At 37.6% G+C, this 15,235-nt stretch overlaps 1 protein-coding gene across 1 annotated transcript in view; it reads left to right on the top strand.

Moving 5' to 3' along the window:
• RAPGEF4 (Rap guanine nucleotide exchange factor 4) overlaps window positions 1-15,235 on the top strand; it is a 52,234-nt gene that overhangs the window by 15,463 nt on the left and 21,536 nt on the right. The window contains exons 8-15 of the mRNA XM_084522853.1: window positions 969-1,057; window positions 3,300-3,378; window positions 8,280-8,430; window positions 9,189-9,277; window positions 9,694-9,724; window positions 9,958-10,036; window positions 12,418-12,564; window positions 13,779-13,876. Coding sequence (XP_084378979.1) covers window positions 969-1,057; window positions 3,300-3,378; window positions 8,280-8,430; window positions 9,189-9,277; window positions 9,694-9,724; window positions 9,958-10,036; window positions 12,418-12,564; window positions 13,779-13,876 — 763 coding nt within the window. The remainder of the gene's footprint in view (window positions 1-968; window positions 1,058-3,299; window positions 3,379-8,279; window positions 8,431-9,188; window positions 9,278-9,693; window positions 9,725-9,957; window positions 10,037-12,417; window positions 12,565-13,778; window positions 13,877-15,235) is intronic.

Genomic DNA, 15,235 nt, shown 5'->3' with positions numbered 1-15,235 from the left:
CTCAAAGTGAGGAGGAGCTCCCAGGAGCTCAGCTCCACCACTTATTTCTCAGCAGGAGCAGAGTATCTTCACTTCTCTGGGGTTTTTCTTTCTTTCTTCCTTTTTTTTCTTTTTCTTTTTTTTTTTTTAAAGTTCTATACTTTATCAGTTGGATTCCAAAAAAAAAGAAGAAAAAGATGCAAAGATTGGAAGAATGGAGGGAAAGATTAAAAAAGAAAAATCCAATCTGCAAGGAAAGAAAGAAAACTATGGCAGGACAAGTGTAGCAATATCCTGTGATATTCTGCTGGTACTTAAAATGTTGCCAGCGTTCTTGCATTAGGCAGAGTAACCTAACTATTGCACTACTTCTCCCACCTCTTTTAATTTAGTCCTGGAAATGGTACATTAGTAAGTTTATCCACTTGCAAAAACTTCCTTACCTCAGCTATCTAAGGCATTACACAAATTTGAAGGCACAATGTGGTATTTCATTATCTGTTCCCATCTTCTCAGACCAACCCCTATCTGTTGCTGGAGGACATTGTTTCCTTGCTCTGACAACGATACACACTAGTTCTCATTTCATGCTCAGAGTAAGTCTATTAAGACCCTCTAATGACTATGAATTGCTATCATTACTGAAGTATTCATTCTCAGTAGAGAAGCATTTCTGATTGCACTTCCCCAGGTTTACCCCAGTGCAGCTCTGTTGATTGCAGTGTAACTGTGGTGATGTTATACTGGAGTACTTGTACAGGGAGGGGGCTGTCTGTCATCTTGTACTCCCTGGGTAGGTTGGAGAGTGTTATTGCAATACATTTCACAGGGGGTAACAAAGATTGTGAGTGGTTTCATCCTAAGACACAGAGATTCAGGTGCAAGTAGGTATTTGCATTTAGTACTCCTTGTCTTCTCACTGGTATGCAGTTTTTTCTTGATTTTTCATTTTGCCTATGAGATGCTAACTGCTCCTTTCCCTCCCTCAGGTATATTGTGATGTCAGGAACCCCAGAAAAAATTTTAGAGCACTTTCTAGAAACTATGCGCCTTGAAGTAACTTTAAATGAAGCAACAGGTACATGACAAAAGCTGTGTCGTTATTATTACTGCATATACAGCAAGCTGGGGATAGACTGCAACATGTTGTTTTGAAAAGCATCTGGTGGTAGTTTTTCCCAGAAGCAGAGCCATCCAGCCTTAAGAAAACAGAGAAAATCTAGGATTAGAGACAACAATCCAGTCCTCCTAGCCTGCTCTGTTGTATTCATATTTCTGGTTCAGAGTAGAACAGCATCTCAAAAAGAATCAAAAAAAGAAATCTCAAAAAGTGCCAGACCACTAGTCAGAACTTTAAATAGGCACAACCATAATGCCAGAAAAGAGCATGCATTAACCACCAGATGATAATGGTACTTATAATTACTGTTTTGGTTGTCACTTAATACTGTGAACTAGCTTGATTCCTCCAGCCATTGTATTATGTTAGGATATGTTTTCCCAAATTTTCATATCTATATCACATTGCATTTAAATTCCTTGTTTGTGATAACTTTCCCATGTGCAGGGAAAGAAGACTTCTTACTCAAAAGAGTATGTGCAATCTGGGCTAGGTCCCAAGAATGCAGGTTGCTGCAGCTGCACTTAATAGGCTGCTTTTCATTTCTGTAGGGAGAACAGCCAATTTACATCTAAGGATATATATATTTACTGATTTGCTGTCACTAAGTAATTTAGAAAAAAAAAATAATTTAGGCACAAAAAATCCTCCTACTTATGATAAAGTCATGCAGAGACTTTTACATTAACCTAAAGGGTATTTCTTTAGCAAGTTTTTTAACATTACAGATGTCTAAGAAGTATATATTCTAAGGTGTTCCTAAGTGATCCACAATTGATTTGTTACTGAGCTCAGAGTACTGGATAGTGGGCCATAAATGGTGTAAGAATTGAAAGATTACATTTACACTGTGTGTATTAATCACTTTTAAAAATAAAAATGAACCTTTTCATAGGTGCCTAATTGTTAGGATTACAAGCAGAAAGTTGTTCTTTAAACGTGCAAGTATATAATGGCAAGTTCACTATCCATATTATGGATGTGTTATATATGTTTCTAAATTGAATTGTTTTTGAAATCCTTTCAAACTTAGCCCCTGGTCATCCAATGGGACAAAAATGGCACAATTCACAAACTAAGCTATTTTTAGAATATAGGAGCTCAGAGAACTAGAAATTCTAATTTTTGCTTTATGCAATACCTTAATTTAAGAACAGTTAAAGTTCACTTTGGTATATTATGTAAATAAAAAGTCCCACCATTTTGGCAGTGCTTTGTCAACTTAGAGATATTCTCAAACATGAATTACAGTGAAGCAATGATGTAATATTAGGTTAACTCTTATATCACCATATTTTCTCTCACATCATTTACTTACAGTGTTTTTATGTTTCTCTTATCTCAAAAGTTGCAATGTAGTGTTGATACCCCAGAGTACTGTGTTTATTGTATTTCAGTGATTCCATGTAAGACTTGCATAGTTTAAAAGTAAAATAAAGTTTATACTGGCCTCTGCAGCTAGGCTGGATAAATCCTTGTTGTTACAAGTACAAAGATAAGGTAAAACTGGGATTTACACTAGCACTAACACACATCACATTAAGTGAAAAAAGAGCTTTCCGTGTTGTCAGATTAAATATAAGTACTACCAAATCATTTTGTCCATGTACATTTTAATTTAAATGTAGCAGCAGTGATACTTTTGAATCAAAATAAAAACAGAAATTTGACCATTCATTTAAATTTGTTAGGTCTTCTGCTCATTGTTAGGAAATCAGCAAAGAATTAAATTGTTTGCCTTCTACATAGTACATACTAAATGTGCTGCTTAATATTGCAGTTCCCTAAAGATGCAGCAGCAATTCTTAGGTACTTAGGTGTGGCAGGCCTGATACTTCTTATGCTAAGGTCTCTACATTTGTAGAGGAGAAAAATATACCCAAATATTTCACTTTTGTACAGAGGTTTTTTGTTTGTTCATTTGTTTTTGTTAGCTGTGCCAAGTTTTCCTTTGACACAGACTGCTTCTTAACATAAGTGCAATAAAATCTATGTAGACAAGAATAAAAGGTTAATATTTCAGCTCATATTTGTTCATTTACATTTTCATACTTAATATATACAAACAAAGTGCAAAAAGACTCCTTTATTATCTGCAGATGGCTAATAAGATCTTTTAGCTGAAAGAAGCCTCATCCTTGTGGTCCCCAAAATGTTTGCTGTGGCTTAATTTCTTGTTTTCTTTCTTCTCTTTTCACAGATTCTGCTTTAAATGACTTTATAATGATGCACTGTGTTTTTATGCCAAATAGTCAGCTCTGCCCAGCCTTGATGGCACAATATCCTTTTGTAATGAAAAGGTTGTGTCCCTTTTATGACTTCCCCTAACAGTGATGGGAAGGGAGCTTTTCTCTCTCAAGAATCAGATCTTATTTCATGGAGGCTGTGCCTTGTGGGTGGATTCTAAATGTCTGACTAACAGCCAGTCCCTCGCTCAACAACTCTGAAATGGATAGTGTAAACATAGTGAGATGCAGTCCTGGAGCATGATAATTGTATCTTTCCTGGGAAAAGAAACCTACTGCCCCTTCACCAGATAGGTGTTCAAGGCCAGGTTGGACAGGGCTTTGAGCAACCTGGTCTAGTGGAAGGTCTCCTGCCCATGGCAGAGGGATCGGAACCAGATGATCTTTAAGGTCCCTTCTGACCCAAACCATTCTTTGATGCTATAAGATTAAATTACATAAAAATTTGGATTACCCCTCCTATGTCTTTTATCTTTTTTTGATTTTTGCTGAACCGCAACAACGAGATTTTAGCTGAGATCACTGTTTTGATGATTTCAATGGTTCATGTTATAGATTACAAGCTGCAAACTGCTTCAAAAAGAAGGGTGCATGAACTAGGAAACCAATGAGTAAGTAGTTCCTAGGAACTGTCATAATACACCTACAAACAATAATAATAATGGTCTATAGGAAATTTTAACAAACTGCAAGAAAGTTGGATTGCATGTGAATACCTAGGAGGGAAAAAATTAAAAAAAAAAAAAAAAAAAAAGTACAGTTGGATAACATCAAGAGTTGGAGGCGATTCTCATACTGTCTGCATGTTTTGTAGAGGGCGTATGTGAAATGTCCATCAGTCAGCTACTGGCAGGTCATTTAGTTCAGGGAGCTGTGGGGGACTGAAAAGTTTTCCTCGTGTGTAGTGACTTGATGGAATCAAGTGATTGGGAGCATTAAATAAACATATGATGTTTTCTGTTTTATAGATTTCTGACAAGAGGTGTAACTTCAATTCCCTATTATTTTTTTTAGAATCAGATTGATGTGAAAGTGTGCTTTTCTTGAAGCTCAGCAGGGCGAGTGACATCTGGGAAAGCTAACACCCTGAAACCACAAAATAGAGCATCATGTCCTTGTCTGGCAAGCTTAAGAATCTATTTGTGTTACTACTAGCAAGGACAGTAATTGTTTTGAAAACCTTTGGACCCACAAAACTGGTCTACAGAAAATTGTTCATACACCTGCAACAAACACATTTTCCAAAACCACATAGTTTCAGATATCAAAATTATTATGAAATGCTCTTGCTGACAGCTTTAAGAGGAGGAAAGAAAGGACAGCACTTTCTTTTTTTCTCAGATTTATCTAGCTCATATTATTCAATCAGTACATTAGAAACTCAGGCTTGTCTGTCCTTTGTTATAATAGCATGCCTCTGATATCCAGTAACTGGGAAAATCAGACGCATAAGCAAATTGTACCTCATTGTTTACAGAGGAAAAGCTTTTCTGAAGATAGAAGTGATAATGTCACTTATGTGTATGCATAGATTATAAAATCTATTCCAGAGAGGCTAAGACCAATATACTACTTAAGTGGGTCATGGCAGGCATCACGCTAATTCCTTTTCAGAGAGGAGGAGGAGGAGGGCTGGAAGTAACTGGTATCCCACTGCTTTAGTGTCAGCTTTTCCTAGAGCTGAATTATTGTTTATTTGGTCCATTCTGAATATGGAAAATCAAACTGTGCTCTGTTGATTGTACCATTGAAATTTATTGTTAGAGTTGAAAGGTTGCTAACAAAGCTCATCTTTTTTGAGCAAAATCACTGTACAAAAATGCTTGGTGGTGCTGTGAGACTAAGGACAGATTAGTTATGCTCAGTGAGGAAATTAAAATTGGAAAAGAAAAATAAGAAAGGTGATTCAGTCAGAGACACTGTTTTTGCTCCAGCTCCTAATTTTGAATCAATAAAAGTCTGTTTTCTTACACCCACTTAGGATCCTGTTTTAGCTGGCAGCATGCAGGTATGAGTAGAGCTAGACTACTGTAGTGCTTTCAAGCGTAGTACAGGGTATAAATTATTTGTTTTTTCTCTTCCTTTACAGCAGTATTTGGTCATCTGCATGTTCTTTAAGGCTGAAAGGAATGGACATGTGCACCATTTTGGTTGAATAACATTATTTGTTGCTCAGGACTCAGTACTTATGCCATGCTGTCCCTTGACACACCACTATTTTATCATTAAAGCATATTGATCCTGCAATATTAAAGAATCGTGTCTTTTTTTTTTTTTTTTTTTTTTTTAATAGGAAAGCAAAGGACATTCTCCTCTGTTCTGGATCACGTTATAGGTGCACATCCTATCTGTTAGACCAAGACCCCTCTTTCTCTGTCTACTTCACAAAGATAGAAATGGACAAATTCTCAGAGCTACAGTTTGTCAGAGGGAGGCAGGAAAAAATCCCCAAATAAAACTTGGTACAGAGTAACATGTCCAAAAGTGCCCTATTGGATAAGTACTCTTGGGATATTGCAAGTCTGGGAGCATGTGTATAAGTTTTCATCTTTAAAGGGCTATTGTCTAAATGCTTTCAATTTCTAAACTCTTCTTTTGCTCTTTGTGGACAATAGTACTTTAGCTTGCTTCCTTATGACTGTTTTGTGAACCTCACTTACCATCATGCTAGCCAGATAGCTTGCATTCCACTGAAGTAATGGGTGCTGATTTCACACATCTCCCAATCTAGTTAAATATTCTCATGCAGTGAAGACCAGACTTCAGAATTGATTCCAGTTCCTAGCATATGTTAGACAGAATTAGAAATATATATATTGAACGCTAATCGAGTTGGTGTTGATAAATATTTTACAATTATCTGACACTTATTGCAAGAATACATGATATTTTACTTCTGATTGCCATCCACAGTGAATCTGCATCCTGTAGGTCCCATAAAAACGGGAGAACCCTTCATTGACTTTCCCCGTGATAATGTTAATAAAAGAGCAATTAATATAAATATGCAGTAAAAATACAGAAAAATTACCAGTGCCTGCGGTGAGTCAGTTAATAAGAAAGTAAAAATACATGAAATAATTGCAGTGTTTGAAATGTAAAAATGGCATGAGAAAAATGACTCAGTGGAATATTAAACTTGCTCCCTGAGACATTAGAGCACAGAGCTTACAATATATTATTTATTTCATACGACCCTTTGACTTACTTACTTCCATAAATGTACTGACATGTTTAGTTCCCCAGTCATTTGAAACCTTTCTGAATGAAATTAAAATGCAGATTTCTAAGTTTGTCAGTCAAGTGAGTGCCCCAGTAACCCTGGTAGCATGCCGGATCTCTGCAGGGATTTTGGGCAGGAGGATCATTTGAAAAGCGTGAGTTAATAAATACTTTTTTCCCATAACATTTTATTAGTACAAAGTGAATTAATATTTGTTAGGAAAAAAATAAAAAAAGAGATATCTTATAATTCTAATGGGGAAGCTTAAAATATGTATTTTAGATCATTTTGATTTCTAATTAATATTTTAAAATATTTTGTTATAGCAACTGAAACTGCAGGTTGAAAGCATGCTGGACTTCTCTGTGCATGAAAGATTGCCAGTATTAAAGTACAAATTGTTTCCATATACTTGGGAACGTTATTATTCATGGTAATCTAGGATCAGAATTTTGGTACCCAGGAAGAACAGTTGAAGTGGTTGCACTCGTTCTGTGCTTACTTCATACTCAGTCATCAGTTTATTGGGAAATGGTTTTAATATACATTGTTAACCTCTGTGAAGAGGTACACAAATTGTCATATGTCATTTCTGCAGTGGATTCCTCATCATTTTTGCATAGTTAAGGGCTGCAGTTAACTCAGTTTATTGCCCATCATGGACTTTCTAAGAGCGGCAGGTTTCCTCAGCATCAGTTTTTCATTCTAAGTCGGCATGATTACTGTAAGAGTGATGGGAAATAGAGACCTTGACAGGAAAGTAGTATTGAATTATATTTAAAAGAAAACAAACAAAAAAACCCACCTTGTTAATGCCTTTGCTTAGAGGATGTAATTCAGAGTTTAGAAGGAAGCCCTAGATTATAAACACCTTTTTTGTTCTCTTTGTAGTAGTAGTAGTTCTCTTTGTCTATAAAAACAAAGCAACACTGAATGACTAAGTGCAGAAAACTAATATAATCGAGTTATAATTGAATCTTTTGTACCTTCCTCCCCTTATCTGAGAACAGAGTCTAAAGCCCACATTCAGCTCTGCAGTCTGCTTTTTCACTGATTTAATAGAGATGTCAGCAGAGATCTTTAAGTGACCAGAGCTTTTAAAATTATAGCTTCAGTTAGATGACTGAGATGCTCTGTACTTAGAAGTGCTTGTAGGAACAGGGCATGCTTGAATTTCATTTGAGCCTTTACTTTTTTTTCTTTCCTTTGAATAAATTATACTTTTTTCTATCTGCATATTTGGTAATGTTGATGCTTCTACATGAAAAAGGTTTCTCACTTTTTCTCATTGTTCGTCACAAAATAACTGTCACAAAGTATTGCCTCCCAAATATGCTATATTTGGTAGAGCTGAATCTTTGATTTCCTCATATGTAAAATGAGGCTACTATATAATTTGTTATTTCATCCCATGTCTGTGCAGCCAGTTTAGACTGTAATCTTTCAGGTTCTCCTACCATAATGGGACTGAGGTTCACCTTGGCTTACAATAGCTTCTGTAAATACAAGCGGTAAGAGTGGTTCATTCCAATAGCCTTCCTTACAGACATAAGACTGGAATTGTTTATGAACACAAGTTGTCATTTTTCTTTTTCTGCCACTGTAACTGGGAACTTATGTTTGAACGCCCTGTTTGGAAGTCAGTTGTTTGTGAATTCATACTGGTTTTGATACTTTCAACCACTGAGCGTTTTCCTTGACACCATGGCACCTATCATGCCCAGCCTTCCCAGGGTACAGAGCAAGAGAAAATGGATTATGCCCTCAACAACAAAAGGCGAGTCATTCGACTGGTTCTCCAGTGGGCTGCTTTATATGGAGATTTACTGCAAGAAGATGAAGCAGCAATGGCCTTTTTGGAGGTATGAAGGAACTGTTGTATCGTTGTACTGAAAGATCTCTACCAAGTAACTGTGGAAAAGATTTTAAGTAGACAAATGTTTCAAGTGCTCTACATCATGGAGAATGTGTATGGTTCAGTGGTTCTAAGTTTTGCCTAAGAAGAGATCACTAGACACCTCAGAGAAAAATGGAATGTGGGATAGAAGCCAGAGTGGAAAAGATCCAGGATAGTGCTGGAGGAGAGGAAGTCCAAGTGTGACTAAAATAGTACATTCAGAGAAATTATAGATGAGATGGGAGATGGATTTGTAGTAGCAAGCATGGTCAAGTTTGTTGGGTTTTGTGATGTTGTTGTTTTACAAGAAAAAGCAAAGAAATTAATTTTGTAGTTAACAATTGCAATAACTACAATACAACAGCAGTGAATAAAAAAACACTATTGTGGCAGATTAATTGTGAATTCTCTTGTTTTTCTCTTTGATAATCTGAAAATGCAGTATTTGCACAAGCAGTCAGTGGTTATGCAGTAAGCTTAAGAAAACACTTCTCTGTTCCACCTCTCATCAGTCTTCCCTTCTGCATGTGTAACTCACGCTTTAAATCAGCTGGAGATAAACAAGTAGCAGTAATAGAGGGTTGGGCCCAGCATGTCTTCATCTATGCAGATTAGCATTCTTTATAATCATTAAACTATCAGATGTCATGTCATAATCCTCTATCCTTAGTACTGCTCATTTACCCCTATAGTTATTTAAAGACTATGCTGTATCATTTACAGGAATTTTATGTATCTGTATCAGATGATACTAGAATGATTGCAGCCCTAAAGGAACAACTTCCAGAGCTAGAGAAAATTGTAAAGCAAGTGTAAGCACAATTTTTTCTTCTTTTCTTCTTGCCCTTTCTTCTTTTTCTCAGTAAATAGATGAAGAAAATTTATTGCTTATATCTATTAAAATTGTGTTTTGTGAATGGCAACCAGTCACTGAATGTTTGCATGCAGGCTTGCTTGGATGAATGTCTGTGACCCTCTCTTTCCATATTGTTCTTGCAAACACCAAACTCTCTCATAAAGGGATTGACAGGAAGAATAAGAAATGTATACGCCATTGAAACTAAGCTGGATGCTTGTGTCATGCTTGCACAGACTTAGTATTTCCCCAGCCTTGATAAATATGTTGATATTGTAGTTTGACAAGTGGTCTATGTTATTTAGGTGATTTTGTGCACAAACTCTTTCAGGTAATACCTAATGATATATTCTATGTTTTACCTTTTTATAGTTCTGAAGAACCTAAAGCACCACAAAAGAAGGTAAGAATGTATTTGCCTATTTTCTTAAGTGAAAGCTTTAGCACAGCAAACCTGTAAACAATCTTCTCTTTAGTAATTTTGGATATATTAAAATGACACATTGAGAAATAGCTTTTAGAATTGTGTGAAATTTTGCATTGCTACCTTTCTTGCTGCCATTGATTGATTGTAATTCAGTTCTACCCATAATGTTTATTCCTGCCATAATGTGAATCGTGATGATTAATTTTCAGCACAAAGTTCTTCTGCAGCTGTTTAACACAAGTGATGACAGAGCACAGAAACGCCAGCCTATTAGGGGCAGTGATGAAGGTGAGTTCTTTCTCTGCAAAGTTTTCTTGAGCCACTGGGATTTATAGTAAAGTTGGTTCTCTGAAAACAAATGGTCTAAAAATAAACAGAAGTACCAACAGTTTTGAAGCCTAGCCTGAAGCAAGCTTTGTTTTTGCTAACCTGACATTTTCCATCGTTTTGAGGTACTCCTGTTTTTTTCCCAGTGTTTTTTCCAAACACTGTGCTTCCTCAGAGGAAGATGTAACAACCTCTAAAACAGGGGATGAACAAAACAGGTAAGAACCAGTATGGACACTGTCCATGCAGGTATCATAGAATCATAGAATATCCTAAGTTGGAAGGGACCCACAAGGATCATGAAATTCAACTCCTGGCTCCACACAGAACCAACCAAAAACTAGACCATATGTCTGAGAGCATTGTCAAAACACTTCTTGCGCTCTGTCAGGCTCGGTGCTGTGACTGCTTCCCTGGGGAGCCTGTTCCAGTGTCCAACAACGTTCTAAGTGAAGAACCTCTTCCTAATACCCAGCTTGAACCTCCCCTGATGCAGCTTCCCTGCTGCATGCTGTTCCCTTGAGTCCTATCACTGGTCGCCACCTGCCCTTCTACTCCCCTCATGAGGAAGCTTCCCTGAGTCTCCTCTAGGCTGAACAAACCAAGTAACTTTAGCCACTCCTCATACGTCTTCACCTCTAGACCATTCACCATCTTCATAATCCTCCTTTGGACAGTCTCTAATACTTCTAAGTGTTTCTTATGTTGTGGCACCTAAAACTGCACGCAGTACTTGAGGTGAGGCTGCACCAGCACAGAGCATTTAGATGATTCCAGTGCAATATATATTTGTTGCTGAAGGTCACGTGTGAGTCTCTTTCTCTTCTGCATAGTTTGAGGGAATGTACAGCTGTTTCACCAGAAATGCTCCTTTGTGAGATATGAGTGGAGCAGATAATCATGCCCTGAATCTCTGCTCTGTGGCGCACAGACCAGAAAACAGAATCTGCTGTCTTGCCCTATTGCTATAGTTTGACTCCTTGAGAAGAGATCAAGGTAAAATTTACAGCAGTGTGTCAGACTGTCCTTTCCAGTTGTAGTGGCTTTTCATTTTGTCCTTTACTTCATGCAGGAAAAAGCACTGCCATGTCAACAAAATTCTGAACTCTGCTGATGAGATCTAGTCATTGTAAATAAGCATGTATATTCCTTAAAATTCATAAATCTGCAGATTTATTTGCAACTGCCTGGTCCAGTCTCTCAATGGTTGTTTTGGTGCATCTTCATCACAGAAGATAACCTCTGCTTCAAGGTGTTTGATGTCAAAGGATAGCTCTTCTACTGTACAATGGTAAAAATAAGGGAACAAAATGCAAAGTCTTTTATCTGAGAATGCCGTTGGCATAAAGCAAACCACAGAAAGAGCCATTTCAAAAGCAGGAAGTATCTGTATATGAACAGCAGAAATCTTGCCATTCAGATCTTGCAAATCATACAAATCTTGCAGCTCCCATTGTTCCTATCAGTGTTTCTTCTAGGTCCACAAAGAGCAAAATAGCTGATACAGCCATGGAAGTACTACTTCTCCTGTTTGCATGGGCAGGAAATAACTGCTGCTTTCATACGGCTGCACCTTCTTGTTCGTAGGGCAGGCAGCAAACTGAACCTTGAAAACACAGACAGCTATAACCCCAGGGGCTGCTTAGCTTGGATTGACAGCTGAGCCAAAGGGGTATTTTGATAACTTCTTCTGTCTTAAATTCATGCCACTGTGAGCTGCCTTGCTTTTTGCACACTAATGTACTATCATATTGATTTCTAGGCAGACGGAGACTTGAGTTCATGTATTAGTCTGGGAGCTAATGTGTACTATGCTCTCAGGTTAGGACATTTCACTGCAACAATCTTGAGTCAGCAATTATATACTTGCGTGTAAAAAAAAATGGGTGCAACACAGTTTGATTGAAGTTCTGATTGTAACCAGAACTTTATTTTAAAATTTATTTTGTAATATAAAAAGTATTTTCCTGTAATAAGAGAGTTTGCAGCCAGCTTTCCTGACTCTTGGAAACAATTGTTTATTTAAAATACTATGACGTCTGGGACATGACAAAGTGCCAGATGAAATTGTCATCCATAAACAGTGTAACACGAAAACACTAGTACTTCATGGTTTACTAAAAGCTCTGAGAAGTCAAAGATTTCTATACTAGAAATTGTAGAACACCTGAGGAAGGGGGAGTTACCAAAACAGTAATAATGACTTATTGTTGCTTTATTTCTTTCACTTGTGAACAATGGTTATTGAAGAGAAAATAGTTTGTACAATAACATCTCTGTGGTTGTTACATGTGGCATACATAGCACAATCTTTTTTTTTTTTTTCTTTTTTTTTTTCCCAGTTCTTTTTAAAGTGTACTGCATAGACCAAACTTATACCACAATCCGTGTACCAGTGTCTTCATCTGTGAAGGAAGTGATCAGCGCAGTAGCAGATAAGCTGGGTTCTGGAGAAGGCCTCATCATAGTAAAGATGAGTTCAGGAGGAGGTACTGTATTTGCATCATCTGAAGTATTTCTCACAGTGAAGCAGCAGGTCAGGTGGAATTCAAAAGCAAGATGAATTCAGTCTTGGCTTTTATATCCATGCACATGTTCAGCTAGTACAAGCCAGCTTAGAGGCAAGTCCTTTCCCCAGTTCAGGCACAGACTGGAGCTCACATGGCATACAGGGAAAATGGAGATGCTCGTGTATCTGCATGTTACAGAGTAGAGCTACCCCAAGTTCCCTTCACTGTAGGACATTCAAGCTTTTTAACAACGGGAATACGAGGTAAGCATGGATGATGTCTAGTTAGATGTATGAATCAGTGATGTCAGAAAACGATGAAGTGCTAATATTCCTGTAGTGTTTATTACCATTCTGACAGCTCTGTCCATGTAAACCACTACTGAACATCTTAGTACCAAGCCCACTGAGGCAGTTTTGGCAAAGGGTCAGGAGTCAATCCCCCACTATAGGCTGTGGAAATGGGAGAGTGACTGCAAGGTGGATTCTGCTGAAGAATTAGTGTTGCTGAAGTGCTTTGGTTGAGTATGGGACACACACAGCTAATGAGAGCTCTGTTGGGAGGCATTTTTGCAAGCGGTGATGCCTGCCAAAAGTGGTTGCTTTCTGAGAACTGACACCAGGCAGCTCTACTTTTTGCAGTTGCAGCATTTTTGTATTGTCAGATTTGCTGACAGCGAAATCTTTCTCCCCCTGATAGAGATTTTTGTAAGTTACTTTATTATCTTTACTTTACCTGTGATGTGACACTCTTTTAGAACTGTTGTCATGAGATTTGAATACAGTTGCTACAATTTGATCACTTTCCCATGCAGTTGTCTTTCAAGGAAATTTCTGGTAAGAACAGCTCTCCACGTTCTTAAAGCTCAGAGAAGAATGACTAGAGTCCCTAATTATGGTGAAACTTTTGTGGGTAGTTCCTAGAGATGGCAGTGCAGGCTTTTTCACCTGCCTGTGTGGTTCGAGGGGTTGGGATTCCAGTTCTGTATGCCAGTTCTGTAGGAGACTGGCTTGGGCTGAGCTTGTTGTCACATTTCTTCAACCAAGAGGACCTTGTTGTCATCTGTTTTGTATCCTGGACATTGGTTTACTGTGCAAAATTTATTCCTGTAACACTGATCTACACAGCTATTGGGGTCAGTCCTGTAAATTCTACATACATTTAACAAACAGTCCTCTGTTTCATGTTTACAGAAAAAGTGGTGCTCAAGCCTCATGATGTTTCAGTGTTTACAACTCTCAGTGTTAATGGACGGCTGTTTGCTTGCCCACGTGATCAGTTCGATTCACTGGTATGTATGTATGCAGGCCTCATAAAGCTCACCTCTTCAGTTAATTTGAATGCTTGGTATTTTTTGCATTATCTATGCTTTAGGTAAAAACTAGTGGAAATATTCACAACAAAGGGTTTGTAACAGTGCTATGGGACAAGCCTTGAAATTAAAACAGGCTAATGTCATTTCCTGAGCTAGAGCAGAAATCCATCTGATCTACATGACAGAACTTGATCCCAGTATTCTCTGTGTTGCACTGAGCATGTAGGAAGAACTGAATATTATCACTAAGACATGCAGTAAATCCTGATTACAGAATTATCTCCTCATGGCCACAAGGATATATTATAGAAGATAGATGTTACCAATTACAGCATTATGGAGACTTGATTCCAACAGTAAATTACTTAAAATCTTTTATTTCTGAGCCCCACAAAATACTATGTCAAAATCTCAGATAATTCCAACTAGAATCACAAAAAATATTCCTGCTAGAAAGTCTGTTTTTTCTTAAGTAAAATTGCTCGTAAGTACTTACAGTTTATACAGTAATTCTTACAATCTCCATGGGGTCTGCTTTTATAGAGTTTGATTTGACTGTACTTTTTGTTCCTTTTATTTCATTAAAAACAAATGTCATTGCCAAGTCATGTCAGCATGAACTCTGTTACTCCTAGCCTTGTTTCAGCCTCCTGTATGCTTTTAACAAGCCACTTAGTACGTATGCCTGATTTCTTTTATAGATAGGGTAAAATCTGTGCTTTGCTGCTGCTTTCAGTTTAATAACTAGGGAATTCGCAAACAGCCTACTGTAGTTCCATGCAGAGATACCTCTTGTTCAGTTTATTAAATTCTGGTGCTCCCTTCAGCTTAAGTAATCCTGCCAAATAGATACCCTTATGGGGCATGCTACTCTAAAGTGGGGTTGCATTAGTACAACTATGTTGAGTACTTTTTATATGGCTTTCCATCATCTGCGTGGACATACCCTTAGCAGAAAATTGTCATGACTTTCTGTGTCTGGTCCCTTGTGCTGTCTATCTACCTTGGGTCAAGTACTCCAAAAGCTACAGGGATCTCTGAGATACAGGGCTGCTATGTGCTAGTTTTTGTCAACTGGACTGACTTCTGTAGGAATTAGGGAAGAACACTCAGCACCTTTTAAGAGGTTCTCAGCACTGCATAGCAGAACACATCTCCTTATCAAATGCATTTTTTCAAAGAGATATAAATAACATTGAAAAATGTTACAACCTTACCTCCCTCCCAGTTTAATCCTTTCACATTCCAGTTCCTGGCTGTTGTGCATGTGGATACATTTATTCTCATTACACTTGGAAATTCCCATGTGAAAATTGTTCTGGGTCAGACAAATTT

This window comes from Aythya ferina (genome assembly GCF_964211825.1).
Source record: "Aythya ferina genome assembly, chromosome: 6".
Classification (NCBI taxonomy): domain Eukaryota; kingdom Metazoa; phylum Chordata; class Aves; order Anseriformes; family Anatidae; genus Aythya; species Aythya ferina.
This window is presented reverse-complemented; position numbering and strand designations above follow the sequence as displayed.